Below are 24,199 nucleotides of genomic sequence, written 5' to 3' on the forward strand. Positions count from 1 at the left end.
CCCTTTCTGTCTCCCATAGTACCAGTTCGGAAGCTGTACTAGAATTCACGCACAAAGTAAACATCAGAGCATTTCTAACACCACAAGGATCATCCGGGTTGCCCCTGTCGCTCCACACACCTCCTTGTCCCCTCCCTCTCTTTCCCCAATCTGTTCTCCATTTCTATGATGATTTCTTCTCATATCAGGGGAACCACACGGTGTGGAACTTTCTGGAATTTGTTCCTTTTTTCTTTGTTCCCTGCTGTAGATCTACTGCAGTTTGTTCAGCCTTCGGTCATCAACAGATCCCTGTGTTGTTTCCAATCTGGGGCTTTTATACATCAAACCAGTATAAACATTCCCATGAAGCATTTTGAGTTCTTTGTTTGTCTAACAGAAATTCCAGGGGCACGAGGGCTAGGTTGTCTAGTGGTTGGACATTTAGTATTTTTAAGGAACCATTTTATACGTGCCTCCCTTCCCCTGAATCCTTACCCACATCTGTTGCTGCCTTTGTACTGTATTTTAGCCATTCTGGTAAGGAGGCAATGCTGGCTCACTGTGGATTTCGTTTTCATCTTAGTAATGAATAGTGACATTGAATGTTTTCTCGTGTACTCATTTGTGAAGTGCCTCTTCATATTTTGCCCATGTTTTTATTGAATTGTATTTTTTTAGCATCAGGTTCTGAGAGTATCAGATACTAGGCTCTGTGAGATGGCTGCTTTTCAATAACTTCTGAAGGACTTCTGGAGAAGGGGAAGGGGAACCAGGAGAGAAGGGAGGAGGAGCGGGAGAGTCACGTGGTCAAAGCATGATGTGTTTGTGGATGGAAACAAATGTCAGCGCAAGACTTCCCCACTGGACGTCTTGTGCACAGTCTGTAGCCTCTTTCTGACCAGGTCATAATCAAGACGAAGGTTTTAGGTATTATCAAGCCCAGTTGTTCTCCTTTCATGAATCGTTAGTGCCATGTCTAAGAACCACCTCTCGTCTCACTGAGAATCCCAAGCATCTTCTTCAGAGTTCCTTCCTAAAGACTTTCTTCAAGCCAGGCAGGCGTGGTGCACACCTTTAATCCCAGCACTCAGGAGGCAGAGGCAGGTGGATTTCTGTGAGTCTGAGGCCAGACTGATCTACAGAATGAGTTCTAGGATAGCCAAAGCTACACAAAGAAAACCTGTCTCAAAGAATATTTTTTCCTTCATCATTTTCCATTGTTTTCCACTCAAGCCAGGATCTGTTTCTAAATACGTTGTTAAACTTAGGTCAGACTTCTCCCTGCCAGAAATTGTGCACATTCTCCTAGCACCTTTGTTCAGAACACAGTCCTCCCTCTCGCACACTGGCTTTGCATTGTCAGCCGTAGTCAGTTCAAGACATACGTGGGTTTCTTCTGGGAGGCTTCATTCCCTTCCACTCATTCCTTGATTATTGGCATGACAGAGTGTGTCTTGCTGACTGTACCTGCAAGGTGAGTCATTGAATAGAGTAAACCCTCACACAGTGTTCTTTTAAAAGAATCATTTTAGCTATTCTTGTTTCTATATCTTCCAGAAAAATGTAAAAATAGTTGTACTTATATCTACAAAAGTCTTTATGGACAGCAGGCATGGAGGCACAAACCTTTAATCTCAGCACTTGGGAGGCACAGGCAGGTGAATCTCTGTGAGTCTGAGGCCAGTCTGCTTTACATGGTGAGTCCCAGGACGGCCAGATAGATAACAGAGAGAGCCTGTCTCAAAAAAAAAGTCTTTATGGAATTTGACAGGGATCCATTGAACATGTACATCAATATGAGAATTATTAAGTATCCTAGCTCATAAGCATAGTGGCATTTCCATTTATTTAGCTATTTCATTTCTTTATTGGTGTTGACCAGTTTTAGCCCATAGTCTTGCATTTATTTTGTTAGATTTGGCACTAAGTGTTTCACTTTTGAGCCACTGTAAAAAGACACTGTATTTTTAATTTCTGTGTTTATAACTAGATAAATCCACATGGTTCTCGTGTTGTGTTATATCCTGTGACACTGCTGAATTCTCTGATGAGGTTTTTGGTAGTGTCTTCAGGGCTTTCTATGTAGACTATAGTGTTATCTGAAGATGGAGACAGTTTTATTTCTTCCTTTCAACCAGTGAGCCTTTAATTCCCACACTACACTGCCTGGAAAGTCCACTGCTGCATTAACAAGAACACAGACAGCGTCCTCAGCTTGTTTCTGATTATCCAGAGGACAGGAATCCGTTCTTCTCCGTCAGCTGTATCATTAGCTGCAGACATAGTCAATGCTCCGTACCAAACTGAGGATGGGCAATGATATTCCTGGTTTTGGTAACTGTGTGTGTGCTGAATCCTGTCAAAGGTATTCTCTACATCAGGTGATTTGGCCGTGTGCTTCTTTGTCCTGTATTGATCTATTGAGCCCGTCGCGCATCCATGCAGTGTGTCTGTAGACTCTATCATGACGGTTCTTGCCTCACGCGTGGTGGTGGTAATCTCTGCCTCTGCTCTTTTATTTGAAGAGGCTTATCAAATGCGTACATTTTGTCTCCATTCTTTCACAGTAGATCAGCTTTTAGTTTTTCTTTGACTGAGAATGTCTCTATTCTTATCCATTCCCTGGGATGATTTTTCTGGGTATAAAAGTTGGCGGCAACAGTTCTTTTTCTTTAGCATTTGAAAATTTCTGTGCATCTTCTTGTCATCATGACTCCAAAGGACAAATCTGTGTCACTCGAGTTGGTTTTCCCCAAGGGATGGGTGTCATTTTCTGTGACTGTGTCAACATGTTTTCTTTGTCTCTCGCTTAGAGCTGTTACGTATGACGTCTTGGTTAGATTTCTCTATGATTGTCCTGTTTGGGATTTACTTAGCTTCTTATTTCTACAGTTGTGTGTCTTGATAAATTCAGAGAGTTCGTAGCCATTTTTAACAAGTTTTAAGCCACTTTCTAAAACTCTTTTTTTTTTTTTAACAATTTCACGCAGGTGTGCAGTATATTGTGGCCCTAATCACCCGTTAGCCCCTCGTACTCCCGCTCACTCCTGCTGAGTCTAAGCTATCCACCCCCAACCCCAGAATTCTAACAACATGAAAAACCCACCGGTCTGTGAGCTCTCAAACTTTTCTTTTTAGTTTATTTCTGTCTGCCGTGCAGACTGGGAGATTTCCTCTACCCTGTCCTCCAGGGCTCGGGTTCTTTCCTCTCCCTTTCCATCCTGCCTCGGGTTCTTTCCTCTCCCTTTCCATCCTGCCTCGGAAGCCAGCTGCTAAGATTTGCCTTTCAGTTGCTCCGTTTTTTTTTTTTCAGTTCTAAAATTTCTACTTGATTCTTCTTTATATCAATTTATTAGCCAAGAGTCCCAGATCAGTTTGGTGAAACAATGTCTTTTTTCATTAGTTTCCAATATGTTCTTAATTGGTCATAGTGTGTTCTGGGCTATTTGTTGTTCTAGAGCTTGCAGTGGTAGTCAGTACCCTACGTCACTTCCTTTCCCTGTTGCTGACACGCAGAAAGCATTGGGATCACTCTCTACCCACTGCTAAAAATTACCACATGGGCTCTTACTGCCTGGTGCATAGGGAATGATCGCCCTTGTAACCAGTCCATTAACTGACATTGCTCTCCGCAGCCTCTTAACAATCTCTAGCTGCTTATGAGATTATTTTTTCCAGATTTCTTAACCACAGCAATATATCTTTGATAATACTATATCAAGTTTTAATTACTTTACAGTTTTTCAATTGCTATAGCAGTAAAATTATACTCTTAATTTACGGTATTATCATCTGTATCCATGGGTTCTTCATGCAGAAGAGCTTCAATGAGCTGTGAATGAGAATACTTCCAAAGTGTTTCTGTGTTGAAAAAGTGCAGTCTTCTTGTCATTATTCCCTTAAATGTACAATAGAACAGCTATGTATACTGCGTTTTCATTTTTCTGGATGTTATGAGTACCCAGACATCATTGAAGGTGAAAGCGAGGTTGTATATACATTTATCTATCTGTATACAAGAGTGTGCAGATTCTGGTGTCTGTAAGATGCTGCAGCCATCCAGGGTCAGCAGGCATCCAGGGATGAGTGTTCTGTCCCTGGGAGAAGTATATTTTTTTATATTTTCACCATGGCAGTAACCATTTGTGAAATACTACTATATTGTTTAACATCCTTAGAATATGCAGTAAATAATCCAAAGAGTGTTTCCTTGGGGAAAAGTGGTAGCTTGTTTTTCATTGCATTGGTCCTTATAGGTGTTGGTAGCAAAACTGATAGGAAATGGAATTGAAAAAGAAACAAGTCCTTCTGCTAAGGAGAGACTCCTACGTCTGGATGTTTAATCAAAAAATGAAAGCAGGAACTCAAGAAGTTATATGCACACTCAAGTTCAGAGCAGCATTACACAGTACCTGAAAGGTGGGAATCAACTTGAGTGTCTGCCTACAGGAAGGATACACAAGGTGTATTCAGTGATAGTAGTTAGCCTTGAAAGATGTGCTAATGTAGCTAAGCCAGGCACAAAAGGAAAATACTGCTTTGCTCCACTTATAGGAGATACCTAGAGTGGCTGGACTCAGAGGCAGAAAGTAAAATGGTGGTTGCTGGGGGCTACAGGAGGAGGATGGGGAGCACCAGTATTCAGCAGGCTACAGGAGGAGGATGGGGAGCACCGGTGGTCAGCAGGCTACAGGAGGAGGATGGGGAGCACTGGTGTTCAGCAGGCTACAGGAGGAGGATGGGGAGCACTGGTGTTCAGCAGGCTACAGGAGGAGGATGGGGAGCATCGGTGTTCAGCAGGTTACAGGAGGATGGGAGCACCGGTGTTCAGCAGGCTACAGGAGGAGGATGGGGAGCATCGGTGTTCAGCAGGTTACAGGAGGATGGGGAGCACCGGTGTTCAGCAGGCTACAGGAGGAGGATGGGGAGCATCGGTGTTCAGCAGGCTACAGGAGGAGGATGGGGTGCACCGGTGTTCAGCAGGCTACAGGAGGAGGATGGGGAGCGTTGGTGTTCAGCAGGCTACAGGAGGAGGATGGGGTGCACCGGTGTTCAGCAGGCTACAGGAGAAGGATGGGGAGTACTGGTGTTCAGCAGGCTACAGGAGGAGGATGGGGAGCACCGGTGTTCAGCAGGCTACAGGAGGAGAATGGGGAGCACCGGTGTTCAGCAGGCTACAGGAGGAGAATGGGGAGCACCGGTGTTCAGCAGGCTACAGGAGGAGGATGGGGAGCACCGGTGTTCAGCAGGCTACAGGAGAAGGATGCGGAGCACCGGTGTTCAGCAGGCTACAGGAGGAGGTTGGGGAGCACCGGTGTTCAGCAGTTCAGTTGGAAGAGCAGTTCTAGAGAGGGACAGTATGTGGTTGCATAAGGATAGAAATGTATTTCATGCCGCTGAACTGTACACAGAAATCATGGTTATAATGGTGATTTTTCGCAGCTCATTGTGCATATTAACTGTCCGTGTTATTGTAGGACATAATATATACAATGTTCACTGAACTTACTCCACCCTCAGCATCTCCCCCTCCCTCCCTTAGGTCCTTCTGCCCCCTGCTCAGATTCTCTTGTGCTTTCCTGGAGTAGTTTATGTGATGTTTGTCTTCTCCACAGTAAGAGGAAGACAGATGATTATACTTCAGTAAGTCCTCTGGGCTGTGGAAGGTGGCTGTTACTATTGCTTTCTTAAAATAAATATATTTATTTATTTATTTATTATGTATGCAGTATTCTGTCTGCTTGTATGCCTGCAGGCCAGAAGAGGGCACCAGACCTCATTACAGATGGTTGTGAGCCACCATGTGGTTGCTGGGAATTGAACTCAGGACCTTTGCAAGAGCAGGCAAAGCTCTTAACCACTGAGCCATCTCTCCATTCCACTATTGCTTCTTGAAAACAAGAAAAATGGGGCTCACCCGATGCTTTAGCATTTAAGATTCAATCAGGTCTTAAACTGAAGGTCTCCAGGTTACCAATTAAACAGATCCAAGCTCTCTGGACAAGCAGCCCACGGTAGACGTCCTCATGTTAACGGACTTCTATGGGTTAAAGGACTTGTATGGGTTCCTTTGCTTTCTCACTGGCCTGTTTCCATTGATTTGGTTCTCGGTGTGGTCCTGGGCAAGCTAAAGCAAAGGCAATTTCAGGAGCTGGTTTAAGGTGTACGACAATTTTCATGAAACTGACAACCTGGATCAGGTGAAAACCAGCAGGGAGAAACTTCACTGCTCCAGTTGCGGTTCGGTTGCGGGCAGTGGTTCCTGGACCTCGCTCTGCTCCAGTTGCAGTTCCGTTATGGGCAGTGGTTCCTGGATTTGTCCAGATGCACACAGAACCCTTTGGAAGGCTCGGCTGTAGCCAGCAACATCCTGCATGTGGTTCTTCAGAAATAAATCTTTGCATGACCCCTGCTCTGTCTTCAGCCAACCCCAGACTCTGTGGGTGCATGCAAGGGTTAAGAAGGGGTATTTCTTTTTCCCAAAGAGGGAACCAAATCCCCAGACCCATGTTCTTCATAGTGGGAGAAAGTGTCACTGCAGACTTTCCATTGTTCAGGGACAGGGCTCTGGACAGCTCTTCTGTCACTGCCGATTCTTAGAGTCTGTCCTGCACACCCTAGCTGGGCTTCTTCCGGTCTCTGGTTCACTTCATGACCTCATCAAGACCTCCCAGAGCCTCCTGTCCCAGTATCTGAACGGGCCTTTACATCTAACCACCCTCTTCCTCGCTTGCTGTTCAGCAGTTATTTGAGGAGGCCTCAAATGAGCTTGGGAACACAGCCCGAGGCTGCTGTCTCTGGGAGCCAACCATTTGATGACATAGCCTGGCCAGCAGGCAGCTACAACACATAGAGCCCTCCCGGCTGCACTGACTTGCTCTGCACAACCCAGCATTCTGGATATCGGTTACTCTACTGCCAAGCCTCCTTTGCCCCTTAGTTCCCTGGTCTGGAATTCCTTGTGCCCCCGGGAAATCTTGTCATTGGGGTTCTAACTCAAAGCTTCCTTCTCTTCGAAGCTCTTCTCCACATTCCAGCTGAGACCCTTCTTTTCCTATTGCTCTATTCCTTTTCCTGGAACTGGTAAAAGCCTAACAGAGATTCTCTTGAAGTTGGGCCTGCATGTTTGTCTCCATCTGAAAACTAGAGTTCTAGCAGGCAGGAGTCAGCTGTTCCCTGCTGTAGCCAACCCGAGCCATATGTACCCCTGGTGTCTTTTCATTGCTTTGCCATCAGTGCTGGATACGGTAAAAGTCTGAGGAGAACATTTGAATCCTAAGAGTCATACAAACCTAAGTGTGATTGATATAAGCACATTTGAAACATAGGAAATTCATTTGCTAGTAATAATTTCTATGCATGAGATGGTTGGCTGTGAAAAGGGTTGCAGTTGCAATTTGTGTGATTCTCAGAACTTAACCACTTACCCCAGGGTCTAGCACTTGGCTCCACATGTACTGGGCCTTTGACTCTCCAGCAGGCCCACAGTTGGGCAGACAGAAAATTCCAACCAAATCTGTCTTTTTTTCCTACAGAGAAAAGTTAATAGAGCAGATGAAACACAACAGCATTAAATGACTCTCCAAACATTCCCTTGACTTTCTTTGACCACAGCCCTGGGACTCTTGGGAAATAGGAATGTCTCTGTGTCTATGGCACTTGACAGTTGGAACGACTTGCAGTTAATGCTGACATTTATCTACCACATCAAACATTTACAGACGCAATGCAGCAAAGAATATAGCATGAATCTATATGAATCTATGGGAGTCCACTCCTTAACATGTTTCCTACTCTTTACCAGTTGCCTTTGTATGTAAGCTATTGCTCTTCTGAAGGGGCAATCATTGGCTAAATGGATCCTGTTCTGAATTTTCATTTTTGTGAAACTGAAGGAAAATTAATGTTAAGGAAACAGTATGGTATGACAAAGAATAAAGTTTGAAAGAACCCTCTGTGCCTGGCAGTGCAAGGGCTTGGAATGGGGGAATTGTGCTACCTTCTATAAATACCCATTGGCCAATAATGGTCAGTAGATTCCTGTAATGATGTTTAAAGGATATGCATATAGTGATTATGCTTATTCAATTCTACAAACATGCTAAGAACCAGTGAACCACGGACTTTTAAGGGTGGATTATATCTTAAGGTATTTTTGTTTGTTTGTTTTTTCAAGACAGGGTTTCTCTGTAGCTTTGGAGCCTGTCCTGTAACTAGCTCTTGTAGACCAGGCTGGCCTCGAACTCACAGAGATCCGCCTGCCTCTGTCTCCCGAGCGCTGGGATTAAAGGCCTGCGCCGCCGCCACCACCCGGCATCTTACAACATTTTTAAACTCCTCCATGAACACTATTCACATAGCCAAGTCCAACACCCTAGATCCCCACCAGCAGATGAATGGATAAAGAAAATGCAGTGTGCATACATAACGAGGCAGCATTCAGACGGAGTGAGGAACACAATCGTGTGTAAGATGCATAGCAGTAAGGGCCGTGATGGTAGAGCAATCGAGACTCATGGAACAGGCATTGCACGCTTTTTCCACACACGGAACCCTTGTAAAGCATGAAGCAGGAGGACTACTAGGGAACAAGAGCAGCTGAAGCGGGGAAGGGTGCACAGGGAGCACTAGGGTGGAGCTCACCGAAGGGCTCTGTGTGTGCTTGAAAACCCCATGATGAAATCGGCTCTGTGGAGTTGGCCTGCAGTAATAAAGATCACTTATGAGACCGAGGAAAACCGTGGTCGAGCGCGATGGTATCTCTGTCGCTCCTTATTTTCTCACTGTGTCATCGACTTCATGAGGCCGTCCAAATACAGTCCCTGACAGCGCAGACTCTCTCAACCACTGTGACCGTAAAATTAAAGCTTCACGGGGGGTTGCAGTGGGGGTGCCTGATGCTCCGCGCTGTGTCAGGAAGCCGAGGATCACAAGTCAAAGGCTAACCTGGTCTACACAGTGAGACCCGTGTAACAAGATGAATGCAATCCTGGTTCTCCCTCTGAGATCTTAAAAACCCAAAGAGTGTATGAGCATGTAAAAAATGAAAGTCAAAGGAGCCGGGAAGATTGGAGGCTGAAGCAACAGACAAAGAGAGAAGGCATTCGCAGAGGGAGACTTTACCCAGCTGAGGGAGTGACGGAGGCTCTCTGCAGACAAAGCTGAACCAGAGATTGTCAAATACTGATCAGAACAAGAGGGGCGGAGGCCGAAGGTGTGCTCCAGTGGCAGGGGACCTGGTCAGGAGAATCACAACAAAGGCTGGGCCTGAGCATGTAGTGGGAGAGACAGTGGGGAGAGAAGCCAGTTGTAAACATACGGGAAGCAAAGCTGAGGAGCTGTGGTGACCAAATGGCTTGGACAGTTGAGAGAAGACAGACTAAATGCCTGGGTTTCCAACTTGCTTGACTGTGAAGGTTTTAGTGCGTCTGCTGGGCTGTGGAATCAAAGAGAACAAGAGTGCGGAGAGATGTGTTCACTGGGAAGTCAGGAGGAGCTGGGTGCTGGCGGACAGAGTCAGGAGGAGCTGGGTGCTGGCGGACAGATGTGTTCACTGGGAAGTCAGGAGGAGCTGGGTGCTGGCGGAGTGATGTGTTCACTGGGAAGTCAGGCAGAGCTGAGTGCTGACGGACAGATGTGTTCACTGGGAAGTCAGGAGGAGCTGGGTGCTGGCGGACAGATGTATTCACTGGGAAGTCAGGAGGAGCTGGGGGTGCTGGCGGACAGATGTATTCACTGGGAAGTCAGGAGGAGCTGGGGGTGCTGACGGAGAGATGTGTTCACTGGGAAGACATGAGGAGCTGGGTGCTGGCAGACAGATGTGTTCATTGGGAAGTCAGGAGGAGCTGGGTGCTGGCAGACAGATGTGTTCACTGGGAAGACATGAGGAGCTGGGTGCTGGCAGACAGATGTGTTCACTGGGAAGTCAGGAGGAGCTGGGGGTGCTGGCAGAGTGATGTGTTCACTGGGAAGTCAGGAGGAGCTGGGGGTGCTGGCGGACAGATGTGTTCACTGGGAAGTCAGGAGGAACTGGGTGCTGGCGGACAGATGTGTTCACTGGGAAGTCAGGAGGAGCTGGGTGCTGGCGGACAGATGTGTTCACTGGGAAGTCAGGAGGAGCTGGGTGCTGGCGGACAGATGTGTTCACTGGGAAGTCAGGAGGAGCTGGGTGCTGGCGGAGCATCAGGTAACATGCTGCAGTTGTTAATAGAAAGGGCCAGGTTAGGAGGGAGCTATGCACCTCATAGACGCAGGAGGGTTGATGCCTATTCAATAATAGAGTCAGGTCGAGTTGTGCAGGGAAATAATGTAGGATAAAAAGACAAAGTAGACTTTTGATGGCATGGTGATAAAATCTGATAAAGAAAGTAAAAAACTGTAATGTCATGGATGGGGGGGAGGCATTTAAGGACAGGTTTGAGGAAGAACACTAATAAGCTTCCAGACAGAAGTCCCTAAGAAGTAGAAGGGAAAGGAATAAAGATGGATGTCTTAGTCACTATTGCTTAGTCATTTAGTCTATTCCTGTGGAGAGACACCACGACCAAGGCAAAATTATAACAGAAAGGCTTTCATGGAGGGCTGGCTTACAGTCTCTAAAGGTTAGTCCATTATCGTCATGGTAACAAACATGGCAGCAGGCAAACATGGTGCTGGAGCTGGAGCTCAGAGATAAATCCTGATCCACAGGCAGAGAGGGAGGGAGGGAGAGAGAGAGAGAGAGAGAGAGAGAGAGAGAGAGAGAGAGACTCTGAGCCTGGCATGGGCTTTTGAAACTTCAAAGGCCACCCCAGACCCCAGTGACACACTTCCTCCAACAAGGCCACACCTCCTAATCCTTCTAATCCTATCAAAGAGTTCCATGCCCTGGTGACTTAGCATTCAACCATATGAGCCTATGGAGGCCATCCTTATTCAGAACGTCACAGTGGAGAAGTCAGAAATAGGAAGGTTTCTACTTAAATTGCCTTCAACAAGTTGGGTTTGGTGGCACCTGCCTATAATACAAGCATGAGGGAAACTGAGGCAAGAAGGCTCTCGAGTTCAAGGCAAGCCTTGGATACTTAATGAGACCCTGTCTCAAGATCAGATTTTCATAATAAGTAAATTATCTTCAAACCATGCAGACTCTTAGAGAAGTTGTTTCTTGTTATATAGTGGGATAATATCAATACCTGCATGTTTAATAAGTAGTAAGAAATGTCAGGTGGAAATCATCCAAGAGGCATCGACCCAAGAAACAATTTGATCAAAAGATAGCCCTTTATAGAGCATACACAGCAGGATGAGGGGGAAAAAGTTGGCCTCAGTTTTACTGAAGCAGATTAACTCATAAAACATCTTGAAACCCGGTAACCAAATGCCGTCACTGGCTGAAGTACCATTTTCTACCCAAAAGCCCAAGGAATCAAAGCCCCATTTAAGCCATGAATGTCTGTGGTATACTTCAATAAGGGGGTCATGGCCAAGATCAAATATCTTCATTTTCAGAATAGAACCAAGCCAGACGTTGCCTCTGTGCATATGGCATTGTTTTACGTAGACATTGTAGGAGTCAGAGTCAAAACCAGATGAGAAAGAGCAAAAGCTTAGAGCTCAGATGGACCAGTTAGGTGTCCCGTCCCCACCCAAGACTCTTGTTAGACACAGTCACATGGAATCACTTCTCTTCAGTTAAAACTAATGTAAAATAAATAAAATAATAATAATAACCAATCATCTGGTCATATTTTTGCTTCTATATTACGAAGTTGGTCATTTTCTTTCTTAAGGCATAGGCTTGAAACTTTATGGTCCGAGTCTTCTCAGATCTTCTTTGCAATCACAGCCTCACGATCAACCCCAGAGCGCCCTTAAGGGTTGTCTCTTTAAGTGGCTGTGCTTAGGGATATAATAGTGAGTAGGGTTCTCTGCCCGTCTCCCCCAAGGCCAAAATCCCACTTGAGTTTTTATGGACTTCGGAAGGATAAGTCTCAGAGGATTCAGGAAGGACAGTGGGAGAAGGCTGGTCTTATTCCAAGAGGTTGACACTAAAGAGTAGTTCTCTCTCCCAGTTCTGACTGTGCGCACCTCCTTCAGGGGGTATCCATTGCCGTGGAGGGGGCAATGAGCAAACTGTGTGTCAACGTTTCTTACTGGCCTCTTCTGCACCAGGAAGTGCAGGTCCAGGCTGTCTTCTGTGTGGATAGCTGCAACCTCTACCCTCTAGATTAGATAAAGTTCATTTCCTTGTGTGTCATAGGTTACTGAGGTGTGCGTTGTTTGTGTTTTGTGTTTTTTTTTTATCAGAAATGACTCACTGAAAGGGAGCTATTCAGTTCCTTCTCAATTTTTTTCCCCCTTTGAAATGTTTGGAACAATGCCTTATTTTATAACAAGTGACCAAGATGAGTGGTTGTCACGGTGATGCCTCATTTCCGCATCTCAGCCAGCAGACACTCGCTTTTCAAAAACTGGACTTTCGTTTCTTCTTGCATATATTCTATTATGAAAGCACCACTCCCATCGTTGCCCTGATGACCGTACATAATGGCACCATCATTTGTTTGGGGGGGGGCGTCATTGCTCTGGGTCAAAAGAAAACAAATGTGTCACCATGTGCTCGGGTTCTAAGTGGAAGTGAACATTAGCTTATAAAAGCTTAACACACTTTTCAAAACAGAGATGTTTGAGAAAATAAATTGAAGTTTACTGGCTGGGTAGAATTCCTGGGATGGCAAAGGAACCCAATATGGATTTCCGGAATATCATTAACACATAAAAAATATCCGCTTGTCCTGGCAGAGGCATCCTCTTTCTTGAGAGCTGCCCAGATAACCCATAGGACAGGCTTCTAGAACAATCATTTCTTCCTCATCGTAATAAAATACCAGGTTTCCTTCAGACATTTGGTCTACATCTGTTTTCAGTGTTTTGTCTGCCCAAGTGATGAATAAAACTGCTGCTAAGCAAATTCTGGGGTAGCAGTCTTACCCGGAATCTGTTTTTCAGCCGTTATTAAGCAGTTTCCTGTAATCCTTAGGAATGGGTGTGACCTCATGCATTGCTGCTTCAAGGACATTTGGAGTGTTCTTACTTCCCATGGCTGTGCTTTGAAAACGTGTGATTTTTTTTTTTTTGTAGTCAACATTTCTCTGGATTTCAGTGAGACTGCACACCTTGTCCCCTTTTTTTAGATTTATTTATTATGTATATAATATATCCTATAGGCCAGTAGAGGGCACCCGATCTCATTACAGATGGTTGTGAGCCACCATGTGGTTGCTGGGAATTGAACTCAGGACCTCTGGAAGAGCAGTCAGTGCTCTTAACCTGTGAGCCATCTCTCCAGCCTGCACACCTTGTCTTGTGCCTGATATCATATAAACTTCTTTCCTGTGGGTCTATTTATCTTCATGCAATGCGCCCTAGAGAGCCTTTAGCAGGGGTGACTAAATCTGATTTTTATTCATTGTTAGATCTACTTATGATGGCTTCTAATATTTTCATTTTTAATCTGCATGGATAAGAATAATTTCTTTTCCCAATAACTGAATGTTCAGCTGCTCTCACGTCACTGGTAAATAACTGATCTCCATTCATTTGAAGGCTGTGTGTGAGACCATCCAATGGGACATGGTCAGCCAACCAGCAGCTACAGCCACATTCCCAAAGGAATGCATGCACTAGTGAGGCGATGGTAGTGATGGCGCACGTCTTTAATCCCAGCACTCGGGAGGCAGACGCAGGTGGATCTCTGTGAGTTCCAGGACAGCGACGGCTACCAGAGAAACCCTGTCTCAGAAAGAAAATAGTGCACTAAAATATCGCACCATGACCTCTATTTATGCATATAAAATTATTATATGTCTATTGGAACAAATTTTAATTTAAAAGAAAGCAAGAATAGAAACGTAAGAACAGGTTATCCTCCTGAGTCTCACTATGACACATTAGCAATAAGACCTCAGTGCTGTTTGTCCTGGTGTTAAGGGTGCTGCACCAAGGACAGCAACCACAGCTAACTCACTGCCCCTGTGGAATATGACTCCTCCTCCAGGACCTCCAGTAAACACGCAGCAAACCCTTCCTTCCTTTGGTCTCTTCCAGGATCTCCAATGAACACTCACCCAAACTCCAGATCCGGAGTCACAGTTACCTGAGGGCCGTGAGTGAAGTCTCCATCAACAGAAGCCTGGACAGCCTGGACCCTGCAGGCTTGCTCACATCGCCAAAGTTCCGCTCCAGAAATGAGAGCTACATGCGCGCCATGAGCACCATCAGCCAGGTGAGAGCCATCCGAGCCTCAGTGGGCACGCGTCATTATCGGGGAGAACTGAGAGGGCGGGGGCGCGGCAGGCGGGGGCGGAGAGGCACGGGGACATTGACGGAGTTGACTGAACGCTGCAATGTAAGCCACGTGTTCATCCCCATCTCCTAGTCTTGATGGTCTACTAAGAGAAGAGAGGCCCTTTGCAGGTGAGTCAGGCACTAGGAGGGAATCCTGGGAAATTCACAGGCACCATCCAATTTTAAGGATGGTGTTGATGGAAGAGGCTTCCAATGCAGTGTTGCTTGAGGGGTTCATTCCTAAGGTAGACATCACTGGCTAAACCATAGTCATAAAAGTACTACAGCGTAGAGTGGGGTCATCAAGGCAAAATTACATATAGAATGCGTCCGTAAAAAGGTTTTGTGCAGCACATGCATCTAATCCCATGCTCGGGAGGCAGAGGAAGGCAGAGCTCTGTGAGTTCCAGGACGGTCAGAGCTAGATGGTAAAACCCTATCTCCGAAAGTAAATAAAACTGTGAAAAGATGTATACACATTATAAACGTTATAACCTTAGTGTTTTCAGCAGAAGGAAACGCGTCCTATCCCGCAGCAGGACACTGTGCTGTGCTGCTGGCCACTTCAGGTCCCTGTGCTGTGGGTATGACCTTCCTTAGGCCATCACTTCCCAATGATAGCTTCGTCAGATATCAGGCCTGGAAAAGACTAATGCTGCCTTCGGGTCAAGTGCTGCAATTCCACGCTGGAGTCATTTGGCCTTGAGTTAAGAAAAAAAAAAAAAAAAGACAGAAAGATCAACCATCCTTAATGGAGTTCTAATGACACGTCATTTGTCTAGCCTATATTCAACTTTCAAATATCACATTATCTTTAAGGACAATTTTGAACTTCCTACTACAGTTGCAACATTGTTATTATCCAGAGAACAATTCTTCAAAGTCACTCAGCTATACATACTGACTTTTCTGAAAGAAGATTTTGCGAGTTATTCTCATATAGTATTTCATGTATATATATTAATTATATATATATATGTAGAAAATAGTGTTGAAGTTAAGCCCATTGTACTCTGTTCCTATTTAAAATCTGACATTATTCACCAAAGGCTCAGAAGAAGGATCCAAGTAAAATGTTAAAAACCAAGGAATTAGACTCAGGTGTACTTCTTAAACGTTTTTAAACTTATGACCCCTTTATGCTTAAATTTTTTATGCAACATATATAAAATAAGTGTACAAACTTACTGATGACTAAGCATAAGTTTATTTTAAAGCAATGCTTGGACATATGTATATTGTACTATTTATTAAATATGAAAGCGAATTGACATGCTTAAGATGCTATAGAGAACTCAATCCTGCTGGGCGGTGGTGGCGCACACCTTTAATCCCAGCACTCAGGAGGCAGAGGCAGGCGGATCTCTGTGATTTTGAGGCCAGCCTGGTCTACAGAGAGAAACCTCAATCCTGGCTGAATATTAGATAGCAGGAGCAAGGGTGTCTTTGGTGTTTTTCTGAGTGTGCCACCGTCTGTGCTGAGAACGCCACTTCACATAGATATAAAATACAGAACAGCCGACGTAGATTTGAGGCCACTTCAGAAAGTGTCCCAATTGCAAGCCCAAAACCACTTAGCGATTCATGAAACTGAAATAACGACATTTAAAATAAAACTCCCTAACACAATACAATCGAAAGATACTCGAAGCTGATACTCGCAGGCTGAGAACTGACTCGCACGCAGTTACTTCTGACCACATGCACACTCCGGCACGCACACCCACACACATAACCCATGTACACATGCATGCACATAAGTATAGATGTACATAAGTGTAACTTAATCCTTTTAAGTAAATGATGTTTTAGAGGCTGGAGTTGTCTCTAATAATGAGAGTGTCTGCCTAGCATCCAGGAGTCCCTGGGTTTTGATTCCTTTTGATTGGATTGTGTACTGGATTGTTTTCAGTGACTAAAGTGTAGGGCCCAGGGATTCACGCTTGGTTGAAAAAGCTTTTTAAATTGGGTAAAGTAAGTAAGCCGGCCGATGGTGGCGCACGCCTTTAATCCCAGCACTCGGGAGGCAGAGGCAGGCGGATCTCTGTGAGTTCGAGACCAGCCTGGTCTACAGAGCTAGTTCCAGGACAGGCTCCCCACAGAGAAACCCTGTGTCGAAAAAAAACAAAAAAGAAAAAAAAATGGATAAAGTAGAGGTTAGACTTGGGGTTGTTTTTAAAATATGCATGTGGAGGGTTACAAGGTAGCTTGGGGATGTCCATTCTTAATTTTGTTAGTATTTCCAAGGATATTTGGTTATTATTATTTGTTAAGTTATACATTTATTTCCTTTGGTTTTCTATGTCTGCGAAAGAACAATCCTATTAAAAATATATGTTTAGCCTAGATGATTCAGTCAAATAAAAATAAGTCACAAAATTACGTTTGTTGTATGAGTCAAGCTTTTTTAAAACTAGGAAAGAAGGTGTATAAACCCTGGGGAAAGACAGACAGCCAAGGTTAATGTCTGCAGCCTTGACAAGGGCAGTTATTTCACTTTTTTTTGTGATTTTTGCTACAGCAATAATCGAGAGGGAAGAAAGCAAAGAAGTTATAGCTCGGAGCACATACATGGATAAATTGCTTTGAGATTATTTCAAGCTTGAATGAGTCACATATAAAATAAACAAACCTTTGCAGATCCTTAACCTCGGATTCTGACTCAGTGGCTGAGCCAGAGAGGTGGTCCAGCAAGTACTTGCCACCAAGACTGATAACCTGATTTTGATACCTGGACTCACATGAGAATACAGTCTGACAAGTTGTTCTCTGAACTCCACAGACACACTGTGGTACACACGCAAGCGCACACACACACATACTAATACATATATACTATATATATATATATATATATGACTAAATATCTATATAATCATTTTAAAACACAGATTCAGAAAGCTAAAGAGATGGCTTAGCATGTAGGAGTGCTTGATGTTCAATTGTAAGGGTCAGAGTTTGAATCCCAACACCCATGTAACAAGCTGTGCGATCTGGACAGATCTGTATTCACACTCATGTAACTAGCCATGCAATCTGAACATGTCTGTATCCACATCTCTGAACTGAAAAGTATAGGAGAGTATCTAGGGCTTGCTGGCATCCACCCTAGCTAAGAAAATAACAGTACAAGATTCAGAGAGAGACCCTGCCTCAAAGGTAGAGAACTCAGTATATAGCCTTGAACTCACCTGCCTCAACCTAAGGCATGCACTATAATATTAGGCTAAAATCTATTGTTGTTGTTTAATTATCTGATTTTGCCAAAGAGGTCTTTATGAATGAAAGATCTTCATGAATGTATTTATAAAGAGTTTATGGATGAGGCTAGCCTAGTGGTGTACACCTTCAATGCCAGGGCTCCAAAGGCAGAGGCAGGATCTCTGTGCGTTCAATACCAGCCTGGTCTGTATAGAGAGCTCCTGGACAGTCAGGATTAAAAACCTAAAAACCTATCTCCAAAATAAGTTTATTAATTTTTTTATGAAAAGTGAAACCTGTAAGTAGTTTGAATTCTTGATAGTGCTTTTTAAGATTCTGACATATCTAGGCTTGATCTATTTTAGTACAGAATATATCTTGCAAAACAAAATTTTTTTTAAAAAAAAAATGTATGCTCCAAACTCTGCATTCAGTGAACTTCAGTCAACCTTGAAATTATTTGATGAGCTAGTCACTTCAAAAGGCAAAGGAAAATAGCTTACAAAAATAGTAGTTGCTAAAAAGTTACACTGAAATGCACGAACCATGACCACAAGCCAATAAACTTGGCCCTGTGTACACATAAGGGGGGGGGGGCTGAAGAACAGAGCCGGTGATGAAATGCTTACCCAGCAAGAGGCCCTGGCTCCCATCCCCAGCTTCTGTCCCCAGCAATGCAAAATAAAAGTAAGTTAAGTGGAAACAGTAAATAGAATTATCAAGAAGGTGTTGGGCCAAAGCTTCCTTCCCATCCTGAATTTCTTCACTGCTCTCCTTTGATAGGAGAGGTAAAGAACACATGCACAGAAGTGTGCAGGTGTGTGTTTCAGAGCAAGAAGGTGGAGTCTTCCTCTGTTGCTCTCCACTGATTTTTTTGAAGCAAGGTCTCTCACTGAAATTGGAGCTCCCAGATTGGCTAGGCTGGCTGGTCCATGAGCTATCAGGATTTGCCTGTCTCTGCCGCCCAATGCTTTATCCAGTGCTTCTGTTACAGGTGCATATAGCCATGTCCAGTGTAGTGGTTTGAAATCAAATGGCCCCCAAAGGTCGTGGCACTATTAGGAGAGTGGAGTGGGTGTGGCCTTGCTGGAGGAAGTGTTTCACTATGGGGTTGGGCTTTGAGGTCTCATATGCTCAAACCCCACCCAATGTCTCAGTTCACTTCCTGTTGCCTGTGTGATATAGAACTCTCAGCTGTCTCTCTAGCACCGTGTCTGCCTGTTTGCGGACACCACCCTGATGATAATGGACTGAACCTCTGAAACTATAAGCTGCCATCTCAATTAAATGTTTTCCTTTATAAGAGTTGCCAGGGTCATGGTAGCTCTTCAAACCCTAAGGCACACCACTTCTCACTATAGGTACTGGGAATTCAAACCCAGGCCCTCTGGCTTACAAAGCAAGAGGTCTTGCATGCTGAGATCTCTTCCCATCCCCAAAGCTGTCTTCCTTAAAAATGTCGTCTATTATATTACCAGCTAGATGCCACTGACTTAGAATCTGTGGCATAAAGGAAACTAATACACATTGGAATGATATGTAACCGAGGCTGCCCGTGCGGGGAATGAAGTTTCCAGATAGTGGCCGGGAGAAGCTGGTGGGGAACGGCCAGCCAGGTGTTTACTATCGTGTTTGTGCCCACAGGTGAGCGAGATGGAGGTGAACGGACAGTTCGAGTCCGTGTGTGAGTCTGTGTTCAGCGAGCTGGAGTCTCAGGCTGTGGAAGCTCTCGACCTGCCCATGCCTGGCTGCTTCCGCATGCGGAGCCACAGCTATGTGCGGGCCATCGAGAAGGGCTGCTCCCAGGACGACGAGTGCGTCTCACTGAGGTCGTCCTCCCCTCCCCGCACAACCACCACGGTGAGGACCATCCAAAGCAGCACCGGTGAGTGAGCCAGGAGCCCCAGCCTGGCCGTCCCGGAAGTGGGTAGTTTTGCTGTAGTCACGTGGTTGACAGGAACAAAATTCCACCTGTGTGCCACATAGAAAAACAGTCTTCTCACATGACCCCACCCACGCCTCCCGTCATTCTCACATGCTCCTCCCTCCATCACCGTGGTAAAACTCCTCAGGGACAGCTACCGCCCTCCTCGGGCTGAGACTAACCAAAAACACTTGCTTCTTGGAGTCAGCCTGATTTCTTTTTATTCCAAGGTAGCCGTGGTGTGACTCTTCCAGGAGACCTAAAATATCCTGTTAAAATTCAAAAAAAAGAAAAAGAAAAGAAAAATGGATGGACCAGTAACATTGACTAGGCATTTATGAAGGTTTTTTTTTACAGCAAAAAGATTTATTTCATTAGTTTAAACCCTGCCATATAGAAACGGCTCCTCTCTCTTGACTGTGATTTTGCAGGGGAACTGTATTTTTACGGGCAAATTTTTGATGCAGAGGCATGGGAAAGCTTAACTAGTTTCCATGGCACTGGAAGCTGCATAGTAATACAGCCTTGAGCTGTGTGTGACTGAATAACAATTGAGCGCCACGAAAATCCCTCCATTTTAGCCGGGTTTCATTTTATGATTGAATCCAGCCTCACTACAATAGAGTAATTCTACAAAAACACCACAAACGTAAGAGTCAAGATAAATAGTGACGAATAAATTAGAAACGCCTACCCCGGATATCATATTAAGAAATAATGAGAAAACTAGAGATGCCCATACCAGGATATCATATTGTTCTGTGTATTACTAGGTGCTCCAGTGTCCGCGTTAGCCTGGCATGGTGAGCATGCCTGTAATTCCAGTCCCAGGGAGGCTGAGGCAGGAGGACCATGAATCTGAGTCAAACACTTCATACTAAAACCTCTCAAAAACATGTAATCGCAGTAACTGTCATTTGTTCTAGAATTTCTGAAGGCTTACGTGATAAATCCTCTGAAACCCCTACTAACTAGAGGTAACAATTGACGTAAGGATTCGTAAAAAACCCATAGGAGCTGAACAAAGATTTTTGGCCATGACGAACTGAGAAACGCTGCTAGCATGAACGGCTCCACACCGTGAGCCCGGCCAGTCATGTCCAGACTGCAGAGTGTGGATGAGATACTCAGTTTTTGGTAGGCAATCCCTGAGAGCAGTGTCAGGTGATGCTAACGAAATAAGGGTGATTCACGAAGCCTTCAAAATGTCTTTCAAACATCAGTCACAGAACATTCTGTATGTTTAATGTCGTGCCGTACATGTGTGGTTTTGAAGGTCTGCTCTCTCCTGCAGCTTATCATTGTGTGTCTGCTGGTGTTCCCCATTCTCCCACCCTCACCCTCCGAACAACCCTTCCCCGGTGCTGGGCCCATTCCTCTCTAACAATCGCATCACCTGCCAGATAAAACCAGTCCTTAAATGCACATAATTTAGAGCGTGGACCTGGGAGGAACTGTGAAGGAGAGGCTCTCCAGCTTGCTCCTCCCCCTCGGGGACAGGTATGGAGATAAAGTGGCAAGGAGACTCTGATTGGCTGTACCCTGGTCACCTCTCAGAACGTGTGTGGCTTTTGTCACTAACAGACAGTGACTTGTGGTCTCCACATTCTCCATGGCAGTTCTCAGCTTCGCAGACACTCACTGATGACTCTGCCAACTCCCCACTCTGGAGACCCACAGAGTTCAGACAATAAGGTTGCCAAATAAAAGCCAGGCTTGCCCGTTAATACCAGGTAAATAGTAAGTAATATATAAGAAACCCAAATATGGGACAGGAAAAGGAACCAGACTCTGGGATCTTATAACGTGGAAGGAGTGAAAATGAGTCACCCACACACTAAAAACAAAGCATGCAAAGTTGGGGCCTCCATTCACTGCCTGACTTCAGCCTGACGGCCCAGAGGTGACCAGGCTGTTTGCTTGGACAAAGGAAGTGTCAGACTTTCATTAGGTTTTTGTTTGGTTGGTTGGTTGGTTTTTGGGTTTTGGTTTTATTTTTTAGAGCGGGCTAAGGTAATCATCAGTTGGTGACAGGCAAAGTTTCAGGAAGTATTTTCCTTTTTTATGAGCAAGCATTCTGCCCTTCAGGCTTTGCAGACTGTCAGGAAGTGAGTTACACTTCAGCTGCTGAGTTCCTCCTGCTACTGAGCCCCACGTCCCGCGTAAATGTCCCGCCTGTTAGGACTTTCAGGGCTGTTAAGTCCCACCTGCTGCTGGCACCTTTGTCTTCACCTCATGGTTTGGTTCCATTATAAGAAGGATGAGGGACTGGAGGTGCCTGAGCTGGCAAGAAAGCAGAAGGGCGGGATAAGCATACCCACTCCAAAGAGCAGCGGACAAGATTTCACCCTGTGTTATGGACTTGGACAAAATACGACCAAACACAGAGCTGAATAGAGTCTGGCTCAAAGGTCACGGCAACGAAAGGGACATGATATGGGGACAAGGATGCCAGGCCTTTTATCCCATTTTAATGATACATTAGCTAGCCTGTGGGTTCTAGGAAAGAGTCGATGGCTTTTAGCAAAAGCAGTCTCCCAGCTTCTAAGAGGTTACCTAGACAACGCTATCATAGCCCACAGGCCAGAAGCATTAGCTCCGGTAACCCAGATAGAAGCTGATAATTCATTGCTCAGTTGTGACCTCCAACATTGGTAACTTATTGGCCTATACAGGAATGCTAGGATTCTGCTAGGCAGGTTGTAGAATGTCTGAACTGATGGGGGGGTTGTGGCAAGAGGTCCCCTGGTATTACCATTGTGCACCCATCTCAAACCCTTCTGGGTTTAGCTTGGTTGTAGAGAACTCCTGATCCCTAACATTCTGGCCTTGTGGCCTCATCTGGTATTTGATGACCACAGTGATGTAAAGGCCTTTCATTCATTTATCTCTTGCCGCTGTGCAGTGATCCCTACCTACCTCAGCTAATAATGACATTGAGGCAGTATTTGGAGTCTTTGGGGTCTCTGCTAGAATCAAGCATACCTACAAGGGTGTCCCATATCATCCCACCCAGCCTCTAAGTTGACCCCGGTGGGGGGGGGGTCTGTAACAGGAGTCCCCTGCATGTGAGACCCTCCCAGAACAGGGACAGCAAGTGAAAACCTCAGAGACAACTGCACCCTCTCCCCTGTCCCAAGTGCATGCAGCATCCACCTGCAGCTCTCTAGGTGAGGCACTCCAAGCTCTGTGATTCGCTCCAGGTGAGGGAGAGATGCGCCGTGCCAGGTTTTCACACAAGGCAGCTGCTGGCTTCACACTTAATCATCAAATATCACCATTAACTAAATCATCAAACACAACATTAACCAAACATTATGGAAAAGCAAACGGCTTTAAGTAAGAAAATCATTACAGTGGATTCCGAGCAAATCTGATATCTGGGAACACAGCATGGGAGATCCCAGTATTACATTTCACGGTCTCTCAGTCTCATTGGTTTGTCCTCCCCAGTCCCCACCAGATCGCCTTCCCTGTTCTCAGTACTGGTGTATTGGGGTTTCTTGTTCGTTTTTCTGGTTCTAGTAGCTTGTTTCTCACTCTGAAGCAAATATAATTTCCTCTAGAGATCTATTCTCAAAGGATTTACTAGCATGCTAAAGCATGTACTCACCTGGGGTCATCAGAAGCGACTTTGCCTTCTTGAGGTTCCCCGAGTACAGAGGTCAGCCTGCTTGGGTTAGTGAACATGATAGAGATTCCCGCTTTGACTTCTCCACCTTTGCTTTTTAATCGTGGATTCTCCTAACAGATTGGATGATGGCTAAACATCCTCTCTCCAGAAGAACGATCCCTTTTTCTCATCTGCTATTATGTTTAAGACTGCTGTCATTTTTAAGAGTTTGATTTTTATGTCTGTCCATTTTAGCCCTCGGCATGTCCAACAAGATGTTCTATTGATCTTTTCTCTTCCAGCCTTGCTCTTTATGCATATTTGCTCAGCCAAATCATAAACAAAAGTCCACAGAGGGTGCTTATGCTAAACAGAGGAGTCATGCAGATGAGATCAGTTATAAGTAGCCATAGGGACCTTTTAGTCATGATGAGGTGGAGAGGAAGGACCATGTCTGCGCAGATCATCAGGGAGGTAGTGACCTTTCTTTATGCTTCCACTGATTTATCAAATTTCTAGTTTATCTATGAGAGAATCAAGCATTCTCTAAGCTCATAATCCACTTCAGTCACCCAGATCACTTTGAATCCAATAGATTGGATAAATTTCTAATGACTCTCCAATTCTGTGGGATGCTCTCTATCGCTTTGATACAAACGCATATTGTGTCATCAGTTGTGACAATCAATATTATCTACCACACCCCCCAAACAATTATTGTTTCTTCATGGTAAGAATGTTTATCTGAGCTGGACTTGGTGGCTCACACCTTTAATCCTAGCATTTGAGAAGCAGAAACAGGCAGATCTCTGAGTTCAGGGCCAGCTTGGTCTAGGAAGCAAGCCTGAGGCCAGCCAGGACTACAGAGAAATCCTGTCTTGAAGAAACCAGACCAAATCAAAATGAAACAAACAAACCAAAGAATGCCTGCTCTGAAGTATGCAATCCCTGTTATTTTGTTTCAAGCAGCCTGCAGGACACTAGGGCTTTGCAACTTTCCCTCCTCCTGTGTTAAGTGAAATAAGCCAGACATAAAAAGACACATGTCACATGTTCTCACTCATATGTGGAGTCTGAAGAAGGTGAATCTCACAGAAGTAGAGCCCCGAACAGTGAACAATGGCACAGGCTGAGAAGATGGGAGGGGGAGG

The 24,199-nt window shown here is 45.0% G+C and overlaps 1 protein-coding gene across 11 annotated transcripts in view; it reads left to right on the plus strand.

The window, feature by feature from the left end:
* Positions 1-24,199, plus strand: part of LOC121434631 (disks large-associated protein 1) — a 684,271-nt gene that overhangs the window by 514,709 nt on the left and 145,363 nt on the right. For all 11 annotated transcript variants that reach the window (XM_041633553.1, XM_041633552.1, XM_041633551.1 and 8 more), the window contains 2 exons: positions 14,071-14,248; positions 19,156-19,396. In XM_041633553.1, the coding sequence (XP_041489487.1) occupies positions 14,071-14,248; positions 19,156-19,396 (419 nt within the window). The remainder of the gene's footprint in view (positions 1-14,070; positions 14,249-19,155; positions 19,397-24,199) is intronic.

This window comes from Microtus oregoni, unplaced genomic scaffold (genome assembly GCF_018167655.1).
Source record: "Microtus oregoni isolate MIOR12 unplaced genomic scaffold, Mior012 000044F_ref0000062, whole genome shotgun sequence".
In the NCBI taxonomy this organism is placed as follows: domain Eukaryota; kingdom Metazoa; phylum Chordata; class Mammalia; order Rodentia; family Cricetidae; genus Microtus; species Microtus oregoni.